Source organism: Grampus griseus, assembly GCF_964374135.1.
Source record: "Grampus griseus genome assembly, chromosome: 19".
Taxonomy (NCBI): domain Eukaryota; kingdom Metazoa; phylum Chordata; class Mammalia; order Artiodactyla; family Delphinidae; genus Grampus; species Grampus griseus.
In genome coordinates this window covers 5,852,968-5,873,944 of record NC_139013.1, presented here as the reverse complement: position 1 = coordinate 5,873,944, position 20,977 = coordinate 5,852,968, and the positions used below count along the sequence as shown (strand labels likewise).

The 20,977-nt window shown below is 52.0% G+C and overlaps 2 protein-coding genes across 2 annotated transcripts; both read right to left on the bottom strand.

The window, feature by feature from the left end:
* Window positions 1–180: 180 nt before the first annotated feature.
* LOC309837274 (piRNA-mediated silencing protein C19orf84) lies at window positions 181–1,536 on the bottom strand (the record flags this gene model as incomplete). The annotated part of the gene is made up of 2 exons (XM_082677733.1): window positions 1,345–1,536; window positions 181–694 (listed from the first exon to the last, which is right to left on the bottom strand). The coding sequence occupies exons 1-2, from the start codon at window positions 1,374–1,376 to the stop codon at window positions 181–183; spliced, it is 546 nt and encodes a 181-aa protein (XP_082533859.1). The 5' UTR covers window positions 1,377–1,536.
* A 5,516-nt stretch (window positions 1,537–7,052) lies between these two features.
* SIGLEC10 (sialic acid binding Ig like lectin 10) lies at window positions 7,053–13,428 on the bottom strand (the record flags this gene model as incomplete). The annotated part of the gene is made up of 11 exons (XM_082676277.1): window positions 7,053–7,778; window positions 9,176–9,323; window positions 9,423–9,516; window positions 9,836–10,120; window positions 10,203–10,460; window positions 10,574–10,621; window positions 11,759–12,022; window positions 12,112–12,159; window positions 12,480–12,764; window positions 12,934–13,314; window positions 13,392–13,428. The coding sequence occupies 11 exons, from the start codon at window positions 13,426–13,428 to the stop codon at window positions 7,512–7,514; spliced, it is 2,115 nt and encodes a 704-aa protein (XP_082532403.1). The 3' UTR covers window positions 7,053–7,511.
* Between the last annotated feature and the right edge of the window lie 7,549 nt (window positions 13,429–20,977).

The window sequence follows — 20,977 nt, the reverse complement described above, 5'->3', positions numbered from 1 at the left end:
GTTTCACCAGGTGACTCGCAGGACCCCCTCCTGAGGCTGTGGTTTGAGAGGAAGAGGGATGGGAGCAGGATGTTTCTTGGGTATCTCCAGCAGGGCTGAGGTCACCCTGGGCTCCAGGAACACCCTCCTGGTGACCCTCAAGGGCCCCCTCCGGAGTCCAGGGTGCAGGTCCTCAGGGTCCTAGTACTCGGCCTCCCAGTCATCAGCAGGCGGCGTCTCCAGGGGCGGCTCCGGACCCTGGGCGTCCTTCTTCCCATCCTGGGCAGGTGGTGCTGGTGATGGCAGCGTCATCGGCGGGGTCTTGGGGCCAGCCCCAGGGTTCCCCACCCAGCCACTCTCTGCCTGCTCAGCCCTCCCAAGTCCCCACTGCCGCTGGCCCTGACCCCGGCCTGGCCTGCGTCGGGCGTCCCTGCCCCCTCGTCCCCTGGGCGGCCTCTTGGCGGTGCCCGGCTGGGTGCAGCACGCCTGTGGGGCGCAGGGGCAGGAGGGCAAGGACTGCTGAAGCGTGTAGGCTCCCATCAGGGCACTGTGCAGGAGGTAGGAGAGAGCATCCAGACGGATGGGGACAGTGACAGCGGCCAGGCTCTCAGGGAGCCCCAGGTGGGCTGGATCTGGGGTGCCCAGGAGAGAAGGGAACAGGGCTGGGAAAGGTGCAGGCGGCCACGCCTCAGTCCCTGGGGAAGGCAGGCCGTTCCTAGAATAACAAAAGGACAGGTCAGTGGGTCTCCCCATCTGCATGCGCCTTCCCTGCTGCAGCCTTTCTGCTTCCCGGCTTCTCCCAGGAGTCCATTTCTCCCCATCCTCAGGACTGAGCTCGCCTCTGACTTCCAGGCCCCTTTCTCTCTGTTTCTTCCCGTTTTCTTTACAGACAGACAGACAGGTCTGCCAGCATCCCACAGAACGCGGCTCCCATTCCAGGCTGCCTCCCTCGCGTCGTGTTTGGGCAAATCATTTTCCCATTCCGAACCTTACGTTTTCATACCAAGAGATAGCTTCTGGCGGTATCAAAGGTGCTTACTAAAGGGCTGGGTCTGGGAAATGTTCAATAAATGTGGACAATTATTATTTCTCCAGCCCTACGGCTGTGTCTGGCATCTTCCATTCTGGTTCCTTCTCGAAATTTCTCTGTTCCACAAATATGTTTCTAGCTCTCTCCCTATTTCTAAGCATCTCGCTCAACTCTCTGTCACCAAGACTGTCGAAGATTCTGTTTCTGTGTGATGATACCCAAGACTTTTTTTTTTTTTCCCCCTGATACTCTCTGGGTCTGTTCAACTCTGATTTTCTCTACCCTCCCTCTTTCTGGGTGTCTGTGCTCCCCGCGGGAAGCCTTGCGTCTCTCACCCCTCTGGCCCAGTCCCTTCCTTCTGTTCCATCTTCACCGGGGTCTTTCAAGTCTTTTCTAGGACCCTCACCACGACTTCTCCACGGCCCAGTGAGCGGGGAAGCGTCTGGAAGAAGATGGGTGGGACTTTGTCAGAAAGGGGGCGTGGTTTGCGGGGCGTGCAGAGTCGCAGGAAAGCGTGCAGGGCTGAGTTCGCGGGGTTCCAGTGCGTCAACCCCACGTATCTCAGGTCGCAGACCCCGCCTTCCGGAGACCCAGGAGCCGGGCGCTCGAGCCAGCTCCTCCCTCACATCCAGGATCCAGGCCCCGGCCCCTCCTCCCTCAGACCCAAGATCCAGGTCCCCGGCCCCTCCTCCTTCAGACCCAGGAGTCCCCGCCCCTAATCCCTCCTCCCTCAGACCCAGGGGTCCAGGCCCCCAGCCCCTCCCCCCTCAGACCCAGGGGTCCAGGCGCCCGGCCCCTCCTCCCTCAGACCCAGGAGTCCAGGCCCCCAGCCCCTCCCCCCCAGACCCAGGAGTCCAGGCCCCCAGCCCCTCCCCCCTCAGACGCAGGAGTCCCTACCCCCCTCCTCTCTCCACCTGTATTCCTGGGCCGTGTCCTTAGGGGACCCGATGGTGTTCTTTAGGACTAAAGGGGCGTTTAGGGAAATCTGGACATTGGGTACTCCCGGGGGCAGAGGGGTTAGTAGATGGACTGGAACCTTAGAGGCTGGATTTCACTCTAAGCTCTGGGCTAACATTACCTTCTAGGATCTCGTGAGGTTTAAAGAATGTATCACGTGTGTAAAGTAGTCCACACATGATCTGGACTACAGTAAGTCTCAACCAATGAGAGTTTCTTATTGTTATTGCTGGTGGTCGTGGTAGTATTTTATTGAGAAGCAATAGTCATTCTCATATCTATTTATTTAAGAAATATTATTCAGTGCCTGCTATATGCTACGCTCCAGGTTGGGGGCTTGGGATTTAGCCCGGGACAAAATACATGCACGCTAATGAAACTTTACATGTTGGGAGAGAAACACACAAGACACAGTACAGTTCCTATATGCAGGAGGGCTGAAGGTGTAAAGACAGGACAAGTGATATAGAGGCACAGGGGGCAGAGGGTTATTTTATTTTTTGGCCACGCCACCGGGCATGTGGGATCTTAGTTCCCCGACCAGGGATGGAACCTGCGTTCCCCTGCAGTGGAAGCTCAGAGTCTTAACCACTGGACTTCCAGGGAAGTCCCCCATGGGCTTATTTTAGATAAGATGGTTAGAGAAGGATACTGTGGGATGGAGCCAGCTGACCTGGGAGTTGATTATTCCCAGCGGAGGGACAAGCAGGTGCAAATGTCCCTCAGGGTGAAACAAACATAGTGTTTGAGGGACTGGGAAGCAATAAGCTAGGAGGAGAGGGACAGGTCTATTTTTTAAATATATATATACTTAAAATTTTGGAATACCTTCATATTTACAGAAAAGTTACGAAGATAACTTTGTAACTCACCCCGATTCCCCTCTTGCTATCTTACATTATCGTGGAACATTTGTCACAACTAAGAAACCAACATGACTCTTAAGACTCTTCACTAAACTCCACACTTCATTTGGATTTTGCCAGTTTTTACCCGAATGTCCTCTTTTTTCTGTTCCGGAATCCAAGGCAGGATCCCACGGAGTCATCACATCCCCTCAGTCGCCTCTGTTCTGCAGCAGTCTCTCAGTCTTTCCTTGTTTTTCACAACTTTGACAGCTTTGAGGACTACTGGTCAGTTTCTTCTTTTTAACAAACTAGAGGTCTATTTTAATGAATAATTCCAATTTATTTAGTCTTCATTTCACAGAGGTTCAAACTGTGCCTCAGAGAGGCTAAGTAAGTTACTCAAGGTCACGGAGCTCGTCAGTAGCACAACTGGGATTTGAACCCTGACTCCAGAGTCTGTGCTTAATGGAGACACAAGTAGGAGGCAGACTGTATAGTACCGTCTAGGCTGACATTGGAATTTTTTTTTTTTTTAATTCTGGAACATTGAGATGACTTTGAACATTTGTAAGCAGAAGTGTGACATAATTTATGTTTTAAGAAGAGCACTGTGCCTGCAGTTTGGAGAGTGGATTGTGGTGGAACGCAAGAGTGGAAGCAGGACGCCTAGGGAGAATGCTGCCATCCTCCGGGCATGGGTGGTGACGGCTCCAAGGAGGGTGGGGGTAGTGGGGATGGGAAGATGTGAATAGATTTAAGATGTGTTTTGGAGGGAGAGCCATCGGGATTTGCTGCAGGGCTGCTGGACACGAGTAATGGGGAATCAAGGATGATGCAAAGTTCTCAACCCGGGCGGCGCCTTTGAGTATGAATTTTTTTTACAAGAAGTTCACAACATCCCACTTTAAGGATGAGAAATCCGAGACTAGCTTTCGAGTTCTGTGCTGGATGATACTGGTGACGCCGAGATGACGCAGAACCAGTACCTGCTCTCGAAGGGATCTCAGTCTTGAGAGGTGGGGGACAGACACAGAGATGGACAATAACATTCTGGGGTGATGGGAGCCGGGACACAGGGAGGAACAGGACAGTGAGAGCCGGAAGCGGATTAAACGTTGCCTGGAGGCAAGGGGGAGGGGGAGGTCGGGGTCCAGGAAAACATTGTTGCTCGCTTGCAAGGCGTGGGGGAGAAGGTCGGAGAGGTTTTTGGGTTTTTTGGTGTTTTGTTTTGTTTTGTTTTAGAGGAGGTGGCCTTTGGGCTAGGTCTAGGGTGAATGGATAGTTGATGTAGAAGAAACGGCGCGAGCAAAGGCTAGGTGGTTGGAATCTAAAGATTTTTACCAGAAAGGCTGGTTTTCCTTTCCTGGCGACTATGATTAGCATGCAGGTCTCATCCATCCGGTTAGGAAGCTTATGTCAAACAGGGCTCCGAAATAAGGGTTCGAATCCTCGTTCCGCTTCTTACTAGCTCTTGACCTAAAGTAAGCTAAGTCTCTGGGTTTTTGCGACATAAAACTCAATTCCAGCGTAACGGCACTGCTTCGTGTTTTGTTCTGTTACTGTTCCTCCGGTTTCTGCCGTCAGGGTCCGACCTCGCCACTTACCATGTACCTGGCCCTTTAAGGCCCTTCCTCCCCGAGCTGGGAGAGCGGAGGCGTGTTCTTGCGCCTCTAAGAAAATGCTCTTTACCCAGCTTTCAAAATTGACAGGCAAGTTCTGAAAAGCGACCAATCAATTCCTGAGTCGGGAGGGAACGAAGGTTCCGATTTGTTGGGGAACGCCTGCAGCAATAGGTTTGAGCTCCTCCCACTCCTTGTTACTTGGAACAGCGCGAGACGTAATCCTCAGCTCTGATTGGCGGGTACGATCACGTTACTTCCGCGTCTCCTCCCTCTGTCCGTCAAATCCGGGGGAGGCGGGGCTAGCACCCTCGCTTTTTGATTGGCTACGTTTCTGAGCGCGTCTGAGCGCGTCTGAGCGTCTGAGCGTGAGAAGCCCGTGCACCGCAAAGAAGAGTAGCCCCCGCTCGCCGCAACTAGGGGAAGGTCACGCACAGCAAAGAAGACCCAATGCAGCCAAAAATAAATAGATTAAAAAAAAAGTTACCGACCCCTGGTCAAACCTGTTGTCCTAGCAACATAATCTTGCAATTTCCCAGGTCAAACAAATTTTGAAGGGTCCTTTGGCAGGATTTGGGGGCAGAGAGAGGGAAACAGAGGCCCCTCCAGCATTCTGCCCCCTCTAAGTTTATTAAAACGAATTCAGGACCTGCAGTGGTCATCCCTTTTAGGACCTGTCTGAGCTTGAATGTCACTTCTGCTATTTTGTTGTGTGAACCTGTCCCTCTTGAAGCCCCTATAAAATGAGGCAGTTGTACAAACTACCATGTATAAAACAAAAAAGCTATAAGGATATGTTTTACAACACAGGAGATAAAGCCAATATTTTATAATAACTGTAAACGGAGTATAACCTTTAAAGTCTGCGAATCACTATGTTTACACCTGAAACATAATACTGTACAACTATACCTCAATTTTTAAAAAAAAGTTTAAAAAAATGAGGCAGTTGCATTGGTTGATCCTACTCCATGGGTAATTCAATTACTCTGGGTATACTGGCTTCTGGTGGCCAACTTCAGTGCTTGCAGCTAGTTCAGTTTTTTATTTTATTCAGTACACAGAGGCACTGGCACAGTTAGGAGGCAAAATATGTCAGCGTGGCCCTCCTTACCATATCATCATATGCAGTAACTACCAAATCTGGGCTCCGGGGGTGACTATGGAGGAAAGACAGAGAGCACTTAGGGACACAGTGAGCACAGCACTCTTTTTTGCTACCTTCTTCTCCAAAGCTATTTGCATCCCACCTGCAGACTGGAGCTCCGTGGCTCAGCCCACTGGGCTAGTCAGTTAATACCTTACACAAGGTAAAATGTTGGCTATATTCCCTGTGTTGTACAATATGTACTTGTAGCTTATTTTATACCTAAGAGTTTGTATCTCTTAATCCCCTACCCCTATACTGCCCCACCCCCCTCATCTGTACTCTCTTATTCAATCATTATAACAAACCTTCCAAGTAAGGGTGTTACCTTCATTTTAATACATGAGGCTCAGAGAGAGAAAGTCACTTGCCTACACTTATTCTGATTAGTAAGTAGTAGAATCTGGACACAAGTGCAAGTCCTTTGTCCTTTCTATATACTGCACCTGCCACCCCTCCTTATCAGGTCCCCTCTGCTCAACAAGCCACCAAGAGGCCAATATAAGGTCATGACCAAGAGCCTGGGCTCTGGAATCAAATCTTACTAATCCTGTGGCTTTGGATGTGTCTGTAACCTTTTCATGACTCAGTTTGCCCAACTGTATAATAGAGATAATATCTGTATAAAGGAACCCTTGGAAAATTCCAACTCAAAATCTTTTTCTTTCTTTTCTTTCCCTCTTTATCTAATTGCATTTATCCTTCTAAGGAGTAAAGACATCCCCTGCACCCCCACTCCCCCACCATGGTCTTAGAAAGGAAAAGAAAGATCAACAGAGGCCAGCTTCATGGACACAGCCTGACCACTACTTCCTGCTGAGATGAGGTGACCAGCTAGCCTCTCTTTATATCTGAGATGATTGACCATCCTCACATTCTGCCCTGAGTTTTGAGTCCTTTTCACTCGAGAGCGCCACTTCAGGAGGGATTATGAAAAAGCGGGGAGAGCAGTGGTTTTGGAGTCAGCCATGGGTGGGACCCCTGATATTGCCGATTTCTCCTGTGTGTCTTTAGATAAGTTAATTCACCTCTCTGAGTCTCAGATATCTTCCCAATGGAGATACTCTTAAATCTTACACCACAGTTGGCTCACAATGTGATACACAGCAGGTATTCAAAAATATTAATTTCCTCCCTCTTACTATTAAACTGCCACTCAAGTCTCCTCGCCCTACAAGTCCTCACCCTAGAAACCTTCCATCTAGTCACAGAGCTAGTCAGTGTCACCTTGGCTACTCTTGAACTCTCTCTGGACCTCCGCTTCTGTTAGCTCTTCTGTACAAATAAGTGGGTGAGTTTACATTACACGAAAATTCCACCAACTCTTCCTAAACCGAAGGCTAGCTATCTTAGGCTTAGCAGGGCAACGACTCCACTCTGCCTGAAACCAGCCATAGGCGATCCAGAAAAAAATGGGCATGGCTGCATTCCAATAAAGTTTTATTTATGGACACTGAAATTGGAATCTCAAGTCATTTCCACGCATCATAAAGCATCCTTCTTTTGATTTTCCCCTTAACCATTTAAAATGTAAAACACACTCTTGGCTCACAGGTGGCAGCAAACTAGGCAGCGGCCCAGACTTGACCTGTGAGGTCGGCGAAGATGAGCGCTTGGTCATCTTTCAAGGCCCTCCCACCGCTGAGAAACTGAGACTGTTGAGTATTCAGCCAGGGTGGTGCCTAGGTGTGTCAGAGGAGAAGCTTTACCTTGCTTAGAATAGTGTATTTGGAGAAGGCTGCTCTGGAGACATTCACCAGGCTGTTCCAAGATGCTAGGATCTGGGATGGGATCATCCCATCCTTGGACGATGAAATGAGAGAGAGAGGGAGACAGAAAGACAGACAGACTACACTCTGTTCTCCTCTTCCCAATCGTTCTGCCTTTCTCCCCGGCCTGGGTCCAAGTCCTCCAACCCAGCAGACAGACGCTCAGTGGAACTGGATTTCAGCATACTCTGAGTGAGTACCCTTGGGCCTCTGGGTGTCCCATGGTCTGAGGCCTGGGAAGTTGAGGACAGCATAATGGGTCTCCTCCTGGTTGTTCTCTGATTCTGGGGCTTGAGGGGATGATTTGGGTCCTGGACAATTGTGGGAAACAAGATAGAGCTCCTTCTGGTTCTTTCTGGGTTCCGGGGGGTGAGCATCTGGAACAGTGGCCCAGGAAGGACTGCTTGGTTTGGTTTTCTGTTTCTGAGCCTAAGGGAAAAATGACCATCCTTCATTCATTCATTCAACAGATACTTGAGCCCCTACCACGTGCTAGGCACTGATTGAGGAACTGGGGTTACATCAGGCAGTAAAACAAAGACCCTGCCTTCGCTGAGCTCGCCTTCCATCTCGCGACAGGAACACACAATAAAGACAAGTCTGTGGTTAAGCCTCCCAGCCTGTGGTTCTCTGCTATGGCCGCCCTGGCAAACTAACGCAGATACATTGGTGTAACCATCACCACAAGACGTCGAACTGCTCCATCATCACAAACATCTCCCTCCTGCTGTCCTTCTCATCATCCTCCCATCCCGAACCCCTCGCAACTACTAACCTGTCCTCTGTCTCTACAATCTTATCATTTGAGAGTGTTATATACACGGAATCCTGTGTATGTGACCATCTGAAATTGGCACTTTTCACTTTTTTTTTTCTTCGTCCCTAAGCTCTATCCAACCGAGGGGGGAGAAGTGGTTTGGATGGATTTGGGAGGAGATTTGCAGATGGATTGATTGTGGGGGCGATAAAAAAGAGAGGAGTAAGAAATGACTTAAAGTCTTTAGGCTTGAGCAGCTGGACAAATGTGGTGCTATTTGCTGAGATGCAGAGGATGGAGGAGAAGGGTTTTAAGTGGTGCTTAGTCACGAGTTTGGTTTTGGACAGGCTAGGTTTGAGATGCCTATTAGACATCCACGTGGAGATGCTGCCTAGATAGTTGGCTATGAGTCTAGAGTTCAGGGATGAGTCTGGGAGATGTAAATTTTGGAATCGTCTGCATATAGATGTTCTCTCCTGAAAAGATCCAGCATTTACCCAACACTTACTAGGTGCCTGGTACTGTTGTAAATGCTTTACAAGTAGAAAATGAGCATATTGAATACCCAGAGTGAGCCTACGTGGTCGGCACTACTATTATCCCCATTTTACAGTTAAAGAAATCGAGGCACAGAAAAGTTAAGTGACTCATCCCAGAACACACAGTGAAGAAAGCGGACAGGAACCCGAGCAGGCTGGCTTCAGAGCCCTACCCTTAACCATCACTAGGACATGCCGTCTCTCAGTGATATTAATCATTGGTGACATCATTAATTTTACTTAGTAATGTTGTTGGTAGTAGTAATAATGGAATAGCTGCTACCTATTAGGCAATAACATGTGTTGTAATCCTCAAACCGACTCTCAAGGAGGAAGCAATAGAGGCGCAGTGGAGGGAGGGTTTGGTCAAGGTCTCATAGAGGTTAAGTGCCAGAATCAGGATTTGAATCCAGCGCCCCGGCCTCTTCCACTGCGATGTCTCTCGGGCAAAGGGTGAGGGCGGGGCTGGGGAGGAGGGTATACAGGAGTCAGAGAAGGGGAAGAAGAGACAGCTGGTTGGGGCCACTCACCAGGGGGCCAGTTTTAGGGACCACGTTGATGTAATCCAGGAGCGTGCTCCTCCGTGAGACCCTGGACCTCGGAGTCTCTCCCGGGGCCGGGGCCGGGGCCGGGGCCGGAACCTCTGCTTGGGTCCACTTCTTCCTCAGAGCCCTCACGCTGAGGGAACACCCCGCCTTGGTGTGCGCCCTGGCCCCGCCCCCCTCTCCACGGGTCCCAGATCCCACGCTCCCTCCATCGCTGGTCCTGCTAACTCACAAGATCAGGATGAAGCAGAGGAGAAGGAGGGTCATGAGGCCAATTCCTAGAAATATTCCGCTGGAGAACGCTTTGGAGGCGAATCCCTTCTCATCTGCACGAGGAAACGGTCAGCTATCTCTGAGCCCTTCCCATCCCCGTGGGTCCTCACGTCCACCCGCCACTAGGCGCTCAGGCTTCCGGAGCCTAGTGGTTTTTCCAGAGGTTTTTACCTCGAGCCCCTTCCCATCGACTTCTTGGAAACCGCTACACCCCAGGCCCAAGCGTCAGGCTCTCCGATTTAATTTCCCCCTCCGCATCCCCAGCCACAGGCGCCCCCGTGTCCCCGCTCCCCAGCTCCTGACCCAACCACAGGACCCTGTCGCTGTCGTTCTCAGCCCCCGCCTCCAGGGGGCGTCCAGTTGGCCCCTGACCTGGCAGCAGCAGGACAGTGGCGCTCTGGGCCCCGTGGACGTTCAGGGCCTCGCAGCTGAGTCTGAGGCCAGAGCTGAGCCCCTCGCGGAGGCTCAGGGAGCTGTTGACCCAGGGCCCAGCCGAGCTGGAGGTGACCTTGAAGGAGGCGTTGCTGAAATTCCCCTCCAGCAGCCCCTCCCCCAGCTGCCAGCGCAGGGAGGGGGCCGGCTGGGCTCGGGAGGAACAGTCGCAGTGCAGACCCTCCTCCTCCTGGGAGCAGGAGGGTCCCAGCAGCTGCGGGGGGTCTGTACAGAGGGAGGAGTGTCAGCGGTGCCCCTCCCCTCACCTGGGCCCAGGTGTCCTGCCCCCAGGGGTCCCCGCACTCACAGACCACGGAGAGGCTCAGAGAGGTATTCTGGGAGCCCAGAGGGTTCTGAGCTCGGCAGGTGAATTCTCCTTCGTGCTCTGTTTGTATCTGCGGCAGCTCCAGGACCCCAGGATCTGAGGGCTGGGAGGGGCTCAGAGTCTGTCCCCCTCGGGCCCAGCTCAGCCGGGCTGGGGGGTTGCTGTGAGCGACACAGAGCAGACGCAGGCTTTGGCCTTCCAGGACCGGAAGAGATGTACCATTTCTGAAGTTTTCCAGGACTAGAGAGGGAACAGCCAGGACGGATGAACAGCTGAGGGCACAGGGACCCTCTTCCTGCTGACATTCCAGACGTCCGGGCTCCCAGTTTGGTTCCTCCGATCCCCTTTCCTACCTGTCCTATTTCCCTGGGAGACCATCACTTTCAGGTTCTCTGGGGCATCTGAAACAGAGACAGGGTACTTGACGTTAAACAAGCCAGGGGTTTCCTTCTGGGCAAAGTGAACGTCCCTAGGGGTGAAGGGCTGGGAGGCGGAGGGGGTTGAATCACCCACTGAGTGATTCTCAGATGAATGACCCAAGGGAATAGACTGGTAAGAAGGGCAGGTCCCTAAGATACTGTGATTTATAACAGAAATAGGTATTTGATCTTTGTTCCTATTCCTGGCCCAGAGCTTCTAAAACTCTTGGATTTCCTGAATGCTAGGTAAGCGTGATAAACGTGCCTTGTTATTTATAACAAACCCCTTTCCACCACTCCTGAGTTTATGTTAATGAAGTCACTTTTAGAAGCGCCCGAGGATGAGTGCTTGTTGCCGGGGGAACCAACCACGGATCAGAGGGTTAGAACTTTCAGTCCCACCCCCCTGACCTCTGAGGAAGGGAAAGGGGACTGGAGATTGAGTTCAGTCACCAATGGCCAATGATTTAATCAATCGTGCCTATGTAAGGAGGACTCCATAACACGCCCGCCGCCCCAAATGGGGTTGGGAGAGCTTCCAGGTTGGTGAACACTTGGAGATTTGGGGAGAGTTGTGCCCAGGAAGAGGGCATGGAAGTTAGCTGCTCCTTCCCCATACCTTGCCCTATGCATCGCTTCCATCGGGCTGTTCCTGAGTTATATTCTTTTATAATAAACCGGTCATCTAGTGAGTAAAATATTTCTCTGAGCAGCTCTAGCAAATTAACTGAACCCAAGGAGGAGGTCATGGGAACCTCCAATCTATCGTTGGCCGGTCAGAAGCACAGGGGACAACCTGGACTTGTGATTGGTGGCTGAAGCGGGGGCGGGGCCCCTTTCCAGAAACTGATCCCTTAACCTGTGGGATCTGACGCTACCTCCGGGTAGATAGCGTCAGAATTGAGTTGAATGGTAGCACACGCCACTGATGCTGGAGAACTGCTCGGTGGCGTGGGGAAATCCCCCGCCCCCGCGCCCACCGCAGTCGGAGCTGGAAGCAGAATCCCAGCCCCATAGGCCTGGGGTTCCGGGTCACCTTAGAGCTCTGCGACCCTGCCCTCAGCCCCCTCCCTCCTCCCCGCCCCCCCCCCAACCCAGGCCCCCGCTGGTCACACTCACACTGCACGGAGAGTTCCAGGCTGCGGCTCTGAGAGCCAAGCCCGTTCTCAGCTCGGCAGGTGTAGCGACCCGCGTCCTCAGCCTTCACCCGGGGTAGCACCAGCTCCAGGGTTCTGGAGCCCGAGGGGTGGGACCAAGAGAGGATTCTGTCCTGCAGGGCCCAGCTCAGTGTGGCCAGCGGCACGCTGTCGGCTGTACAGAGTAGCCGCAGGAACTGGCCTTTCTGGACTTCCAGATGGGGGCTGTTTCCCTGCGGCTCCAGGGCTGCAGAGAGAGAGAGCGCGCAAGAGAAGGACTGCAAGGGGGAACACCACTCCCCCGCCCTCCTGACACCCCCAAGTGGCCCTCAGTACCTGATACATCGGTCTGGGAAATGCTGATCACCAGGTCTTTGGGGGCATCTGTAACAGGATTGGGAGCTGGCTTTGGGGAGGAATGAGAGATTCCCCACCGCCAGAGAGAACCCCCTCGGGGAGAAGAAAGTGTGACTTTCCTCCGGGAAGACAAGTGACAGATGAGTGCCAAAGATGCGCTTATGGACACAGGTCCAGACGGCATCCCCATCCCCATCCCTGGGCCGAGGCAAGCGTCGCTAGACTCCACGCCTTCCTACCCACGCAGCCGCAGAGAGCTGACCATCATTGCCCGGCTGCCTCTCTCCACCTCCGCGTCCCCCGTGCCTGTTTGCGCGCCCTGATGTCCTTCTCGCCACCAAACTCACAGGCCACGCTCAGCAGGACGGTGTCCTCTGTGCTCAGTCCCCTTCTGGAGACGTCCACTCGACAGGTGAGCTCAGTGCCGTGGTCCTGCGGTCTGGGCGTGAAGGTGAGGGCTGAGAGGTAGGAAGTTCTTGGTCTGGCCTCGTGGGAGGAGACGGTGGCCCCCCTCCAGGAGAGAGTAGGGGCTGGACATTCCTCAAAGGTCCAGTGAAACATACAGATGAGCGTCACCTGGTGCCCAGGCTTCAGAGTCTCTGGGACGTAGATCTCTGGCTTCTGAGTCAGGGCTGGGATGGAGGGAGAGAGGGTGGGATGCTAGACCCTGATGGGGGTACTCCCGGGGGTCCCCCATGGTCCGTTCCCCATAGCCCCTCCCCAGTATGAGAAGGGGGGAGGAGGGGAGGGGGGTCCCACCCGGGGGGTCCCACCCCATTCCAGCTCGAGCCAGTTCCGTACCTGTCACCTCCAGACGGAACTTGTATTCCACGAAATTATATCGCACGTAATAGCCTCTCTCCAACCGAAAGAAGTACGATGCACTGTCCTCCATGTGTACATCTCTGATGAGCAAAGAGCAATTCTGTCTGGGATCGCCCAGGAGCTGGAATCGGCCTTGGGTGTCTGTTTGCACGTCTCGATCCGGCTTGTTTGTGGCCACTGGCAGACCACTGTCTGTGGCGGTCGGGTCTTTGAACCAGAAGCCGTAAGCTGGGGTGGAGGGAACCCAACCTATTACGGGATAGGAGACGGAGCAGGGCACGACCACGCACAGGCCTTCCTGCACCCTCACCAACTCCTGCACCTGCAGCTGGAAAGCTGGATTCTGAGCCCATGACCCTATGGGGAGACAGAGAGAGGCTCAGGCTGCACCCCCAGTCCCGGGCCCCTCCTGGCCCCCCACCTCGTTCACTCACCGGCCCACAGCACGGCTAAGAGCAGCGGCAAGAGCATCTCAGGCACTTGGAACTGCCCTGGGACACGCTCATTCCCCAGACACTGTGACTCGCACTGGGTGAGGGCAGAAGGCGGAAGCTGAGCCCTGGTGGATTGATGCATGAAATGAGCTTCTGATGCTCAGACCCACACGACTCATTTTCCTCTTCTGGACTCTCCCCGCCCCCATGTCACCCACTTGAACTCACTCTTTCCCGGGGGGCTCGCCTGGCGTCTGGGCTCCCTGAGCTGGTCACCTTCCCGCCTCATCTCTGGGGGAGGGAGTGGAGGACATGTGTCTAGACTTGGGGCCTGGCTTTGGCTGGGTGGAGGCCGGGGACTCTCCCGCTGGACCCTGAGCCGTTAGGGAAGCAGAAGTGAAAGTTCCCAGTAAACCCTTCTTACAGGGGCCTCTGGTGATGGTGATGGGTGCTGGGCAGGGTGGATTTCTGGGGCAGAGGGTAGGAGTGGGAGTGCAGGGTTAGTCTTGCCAGATAAAAAGTCAGGATGCCCGGTTAAAACTGGCTTTCAGACGAAAAATGAATTGTTTTAGTATAAGTACGTCCCAGAGATCGCATGGGATATATATACTTCTACTGAAATCATTCGTTGCTGAGATCTGAAATTCAACTTTAACTGGGCACTTTGCCTTTTTATTGGCTAAATCTGGCAACCGTAGGCTGGTCTCAGTGCCTCTACCCCTTCACCCTCCCTGATGGGCTCACTGACTCCCGGTCCCCCAGGAGCACCCACGCCAAGGTCTTTGTCTGCTCCCCAGTCTCCCCTTCTGCCACACAGCTGGACGACATACATTTGTAACACCTGCTGTGATAAGAACACAGACACCCAGGGGCGATGCTGATGCTGGGAGACTTAGGCAATGTAAGGGGCATGGCATTTGTGGAGTGAGTCAGGTAAACTCCCCCAGATGTGGACTGTTGTTCCCCTCACCTTGAGATGACTCTGTTTTGGTCACGTGGAGACACTGTGCTTGCCTATATGACCTCCGTGCTCTGGAAGCTTGCGTGTGGCAGGTGTCATGCTGTATATGGGGGAGGCGGACACACATAGGTAAATGAGACAGTGTCTGACCTCAAGGGAACCCAGCTTGGTAAACGAAGATCCTTAGAAACAGAAGAGCACTGAAGTGTTCATCAATGCCCTGCCCCCCACATGCTGGGACAGACATTCACGCTGGGCCCTGGGGAAAGGGTGGTCACTACTTCCTGGCAAAGTCAAGAGGGGCTTCCCAGAGGAAGCGACACGTAACTATCCCTGTCCTCGAATCCACTCCAGTAGTCTGCTCAGGCTGCCATAATAAAAGAGCACAGAATGAGCGGCTTAAACAACAGAAATGTATTTCCTCACAGTTCTGGAGGCTACAAGTTCAAGATCAACGTGTCGGCAGGCTTTGTTTCTTCTGAGGTCTCTTTCCTCGGCCTGGAGATGGCCGTCTTCTCCTCCAGTCTTCACCTGGTCTTCCTTGTGTGTACGTGTGTTCTTCACAAGGACACCAGTCATACTGGACTGGGACTCTGCCCTATGACCTCATTTCAACTGAATTGCCTCTTTAAAGACTCTATCTACAAATATACATTCTGAGATACTGGGGGTTAAGACCTCAACATATGAACTTGGGGGCAGAGGGAGTGCAATTCAACCCGTAACATCCACCCTCCTATTCACTCTGCTGCCGGGTCCCCACTGCCCAACCTAGGCTTTCTCTGGGGGAAGCAGTTTCCCTTCTCCCGGGGGAGCCCTTGCATCCAGGGACATCACACCCTTCCTTCTGTCAAGTTCACAGAGGAAGGGCCTCTCGGAGGGAGGAGTGACAGGGAGGGAAGGATGCCTGGGTCCTGCTGAGGACTTGCCCTGAAGGAGCTGAGAACTGAGGTTCCCCACCCCCAAAGTGAGGCTTAGATCCAGCCTCACCTCTGCCTTGGAGCACCTCCATGCCTCCATGGGGCTAATGGGAGTGGGAACCAGGACAGTGGCAACATCTCAGGCCTTCCGTGGGTTTCTCCACACTATTTCATGCTACTCCATCAGACAGAAAAGGGAGAGAGGACCGTCTGCTACCCTGGGGCTGAAGGATACCAATCCGTGACTCCCCAGCTCCTCCAGGCCAACCCAGAGGTCTCATACGCCCCACCGACGAATGTGGGCCACCCTCAGGGTGAGATATGCCTTCAAAGCTCAGAGCTGATCCCTGAGATGTGGAGGTGAGGAGGTCTCCTGTACCAGGTGAGGTCAGTTGGGCAGCTTCATATCTATAGCCAAGCGGCCAGGGAGAGGTGGAAACAGAGTGGAGCCAGTAACCCCACTTGTGGACCAACCCATCCCCTTCTGGAGGCAGCTGCCACAAGGTTCCTGGAGGTGGTCCTGAGACCACCAGCTCCCCTCCTCTGCGTTCCCGGAAACCCGGAGGGTTCGCTCTTCTCTTCACAGGAAAGGTTCTTCAGGTCACAGGAACTGCCCTTTGTCTACTGTCCACCCTGCTCACCCGAGTCCAATCTCGCCTCCATCCCTCCATCCCTCAACCTCTTCTTGTCAGGGTCACCGAAGATCTCAAATGGCTAAAACCCATAGGTAATTTCTATTCTCATCTCATTTGGATGCCGCCTGCTCCGCAGCATTTGGTGTGCTCAGTCACCCCTTCCTTCTTTTTTCTTTTTATAAATTTATTTGTTTATTTATTTTTTGGCTGCACTGGGTCTTTGTTGCTGCGCACGGGCTTTCTCTAGTTGCGGCGAGCGGCGGCTACTCTTTGTTGCGTTGCATGCGCTTCTCATTGCGGTGCCTTCTTGTTGCAGAGCACAGGTGCTAGGCACGCGGGCTTCAGTAGTTGTGGCATGCGGGCTCAGCAGTTGCGGCGCACAGCCTCACTAGTTGCGGCGCACGGGCTTAGTTGCTCCGCGGCTGTGGGAAGCAGTCAGCCTTGAGAGCAGGCTACGGACATGCCAGGCATGCCGCCGCCGCTCGAAGGGACTGTGCCTACTTGTTCCCCTCCTTGTTCCATTCCATGGGAGATAAATCACCAGGGCCCAGAGATCAGAAAGAATGGAAACTGAGACAAGCAAAGCTGTCTCCCCCCTGCACGTGCAGGTTATTTTTGATGATTCTGGGTTTATGGGTTTTCTCCCAGGGAAGTTAACCTTGAAGCCGAGACAGTCTGTAGATAACGTAAACCACCATCTGGTAACCTCCCTTTTTCTAGTCTATATAATTTGCAACCGTAGCATAATAAAATTTGCCTTGCAACTCTCGGTTGTCTTGGTCCCCTGACCCCATTTGTCGGTGCCACTTCAGTTCCTTACCCCTTCCCTTCTGACCCTGGGCGGTGAAATCCTCTTTCTCCGGCTGGTCCGCGGCATGCGGGATCTTCCCGGACCAGGGCTGGAACCCGTGTCCCCTGCACTGGCAGGCGGATTCTTAACCACTGCGCTACCAGGGAAGCCCCACCCCTTCCTTCTTGAAACACTTCAGTCTGGCTTCCCCTGTCACCTAGAACTGCCATCTCGAAGGCACCTGCCGGAGTCGGGCTGCCCATAGCGTACAGAGGACACCATTACTTCCTTGGTTTTTCCTTCTACCTTTCTAGACACTCGTCTTCATCTTTCATGGTTCCGCCTCTGCCCTTGACACCTAAATCTTAGAATGCATCAGGATCACTCTCCCTAGATGTCCTATTTCATCCATGACTTTAAAAATGCATGCTACGGGCTTCCCGGGTGGCGCAGTGATCGAGAGTCTGCCTGCTGATGCAGGGACACGGGTTCGTGCCCCGGTCCGGGAAGATCCCACATGCTTGCATACCGCAAAAAAAAAAAAAAAAAAAAAAGCATGCTACATGTGATATTGTGATTTAGAGTAAGTATATATTTTGGTCTTTGCTCATGGTTCCTGGCTCACAGCACCCAAAACCCTTGGAATTTCCTGAGTGATAAGAGCAGTGGGAGCATCTTTTGTTCTAATATTGGTCTCTTGTCCTCAGTTCCTGAAAACACTTCAGAGCCAGAAATGAGTGTCTTGCTATTCATAACAAACCCCTTTCCACCACACCTGAGTTTTTGTTAATGAGGTGACTTTTGGAAAGCACAGAAGGATGGGGGCTAGTTGCCAGGGGAACGAACCATGTGATTAGAAGGTAGGAAATTTCAGTCCAGTCCCTGACCTCCCAGAAGGGGTGAGGGGCTAGAGGCTGAGTCAGTCGCCCATGGCCAATGATTTAATCAGACACGCCTATGGAATGAAGCCCCCATAAAAACCAAAAGTATGGGGTTCAGAGAGTTTCCAGGTTGGAGAACATGTGAAGGTTTGGGGAGAGTGGTGCACCTCCCCAAAGAGAGGGCATGGAAGCCCCAAGCCCTTTCCCCATACTTTGTCCTACACCTCATTTCCATCTGGCTGTTCCTGAGTTATATCCTTTTATAATAAGCCAGTAATCTCAGAAGTAGACTGTTTCTCTGTGTTGTGTGTGCCACTGAACCCAAGAAATGGGTCACGAGAACCTCCGATCTATACTCCATCAGTCAGAAGCACGAGTGACAACATGGACTTGTGATTGGCATCCGAAGCGGGGGGCGGGGGGGCAGTCTTATGGGACTGAGCCCTTAACCCGTGGGATCTGACACTATCTCCAGGTAGGTGGTGTCAGAGTTGCGTTGGGTTGTAGGATGCCCAGCTAGCGTGGAGAATTGCCTGGTGGTGTGGGGAGCTTCCCCCCGGGCCCACACTTTGAAATCGGTAATCAGAATTGTACTACCAATATCAATTTTTTGATTTTCATATTGTCCTCCAGTTGTGTAAGGTGTTAACACTGGGGGTAACTGGAATGCATGACACATCACTGTACGTTTCTCTGCAACCTCCTGTGAGTCTCTGGTTGCTTCCAAATGAAGTTAAACTACAAACTAAAATAAATGATCACAAGACACACAACAACAACAATAAAGAAACACGCTGATGACTCCTAAAGTATATATTTCAATCCTTCCCTGTCTACCTGACATGGACTCAGGAAGACATAACGGGCATCTCAAACTTAGGATCTAAATTTTCACACAGCACTCTTATTTCTCATCTCAAACCCTCTCCTTTTCAGTTGTCTAAATGTTATTGTTTTGTGGTACCAACATCTGCCCACATCCTAGCATCATTCTGATGTCTTCCTTTGCCTCAGTCCCTGCAAGACCTGTCAGTTCAAATTTTTAAATATTAAAAAAAAAAATCTATCCACTTATGCCCACCCCCACTACCATTCATTACCCTAGTCCAAGATTTCTCAATCTCAGCACTATTGACATTTTGAGGCAGATAATTCTTGGGGAGTAGAAGCCGCCCCGAGCTTTGTAGGATGTTGAGCACCGTCCCTGGCCTCCACCCACTAGATGCCACTTGCCTCCCTCCCCCCATCACAGTTGTGACAATTAAAAATGTCTCCAGGGGCTTCCCTGGTGGCGCAGTGGTTGAGAGTCCGCCTGCCGATGCAGGGGACGCGGGTTCGTGCCCCGGTCTGGGAAGATCCCACATGCCGCGGAGCGGCTGGGCCCGTGAGCCATGGCCGCTGAGCCTGCGCGTCCGGAGCCTGTGCTCCGCAACGGGAGAGGCCACAGCAGTGAGAGGCCCGCGTACCGCAAAAAAAAAAAAAAAAAAAAAAAAAACCCTATTGATGATTCTTCCTGCCTCTTTATTAAAAAAATTATTTTATTGAAGTATAGTGGACTTACATTGTTATGTTAATTTCTGCTGTACAGCAAAGTGAGTCAGTGATACATATATAGACATTCTTTTTCAGACTCTTTTCCATTCTTTTTCAGACTCTATCCCAGGCTACTGAATACAGTTCCCTGCTTCTACTTTTGCCCCTTCCGTAATGCAGTTTCAACACAACAACCAGAGTTATTTTTAAAATAGAGATCAGATCAAGTCACCCTCTTGCCCAAACATTTCAATGGCATCTTACCATATGTAGGAGAAAACCCAAACTCATCACCATAACCTATAGAACTCGACCTGAGGTAACCCCCAGTGACCCCTGCAAACTCACTTGGAACGCACTCCACTTTACTTCTGCACTCCCGCCGGCGATCCCCACTCTGTTTCTCACATTTACCAAATTCATTTCTGCCTCAAGAACATGACACTAGCTGCTGCCCGTGGCTGCCCCCCTTTTCACTGTTCTCTGCTCAAAGGCCATCTCTTCGGAAATGCTTTTCCTGACCTTACAACCAACCTGCCCCAACATTTCCCCACCCGTACACTTTTCCAGATTTTTGGTCATTTCTTTGACCTCCTCTGAACTTTCCACCTTTTCTCAGTGTGACCAGAGCACCTCCCCCCTTTGCAATTGCCTTCTCATCCAAGCCAGCCTTCCCCCCTCCCAACCCTTGGCTAGACCACAGACTAGGGGCTACCTGAGTCCACGAGAATCTTTATCGGTCATCCTCGTATCTGCCTTCTCTGCCTAAGAATGTTCAGATTTTTCTCTGAGCCTATTCCTTAAGAAAAAAACTCTACAAGCCTCTGGTTTCCTGCTCTAATTCAACAGATGTTGAACACCTGCTTTGTCTGTCCCTGAGGTCACAACGGGGACAAAGATAGATATTGAGAGGAAGTGAGATTGGGGGTGGGTGGGTAGGTATGGGGTGGGAGCAGCTGAGGAGGGGGAAGAGAGGTAGGTAGGTAGGTAGTTCAGGATTCTGCCCTAGAAGGGTGCTGGGTGTGGGCCTGAGGACTGGACTTATTAGGAGGGATGAATGAAGGAGATGTAGGGAAGCATTCCAGTGGTGAATGAAGAGTCTGGGTCTGGCTGTAGTTGAGGCCCTGAGGGTGCTAAGGAGCCTTTGTTGGGGGGAAGGGAGTATCTCAGACACCCCCTGGCTAGCATCTTTGTGTCATTCAGATAGACCTGTCCCAGTTCCCGCCCATACTGCTTGTGCTGCAGTTCAGGATGCTGCCCCCAGAGGGCGCTCCATTTTCCCTGGCACACACTGACCCTTGAGCCCCAGTCACCAGGATCTCTGCTGTCCAGAGTCCTGAAGAACTGCAGCTCTTTAGGGAATATTTCTCAGGCTCTGGACACATTTGCAAACGTTGCTCATCCAAAAAGGCTGCATCCATTCTCACTGAACCTACAAATAATGATTCTGCTCTTTTCACTGCACCTCAGTACAACTGAGTCTCTGCCGGGGGAGAGCATATCAAAGCAAACACTAAGTCCCCACAACCATCCGCTTCCCTCACTGCAAACCCACCTTTCCTGAAATTTAAAACACCTCAATATCTCTCACAGTGTCATTCTCAAATAAATGACGTCTACCCAGGCACACCAAACATGCGATGTCTTCATAAGAAAATGTTCCTGTGGTGTCTCAGTCTGTTCCGGCTGCTATACTAGACAGACCAAATGTAAGACCTGAAACCATAAAACTCTTAGAAGAAAACATAGGCAGTGTGCTCTTTGACCTTGGTCTTCACAACATCTTTTTGTCTCCTCAGGCAAGGGAGACAAAAGCAAAAATAAATAAATGGAACTACAAAAAATTAAAAAGCTTTTGCACAGTGA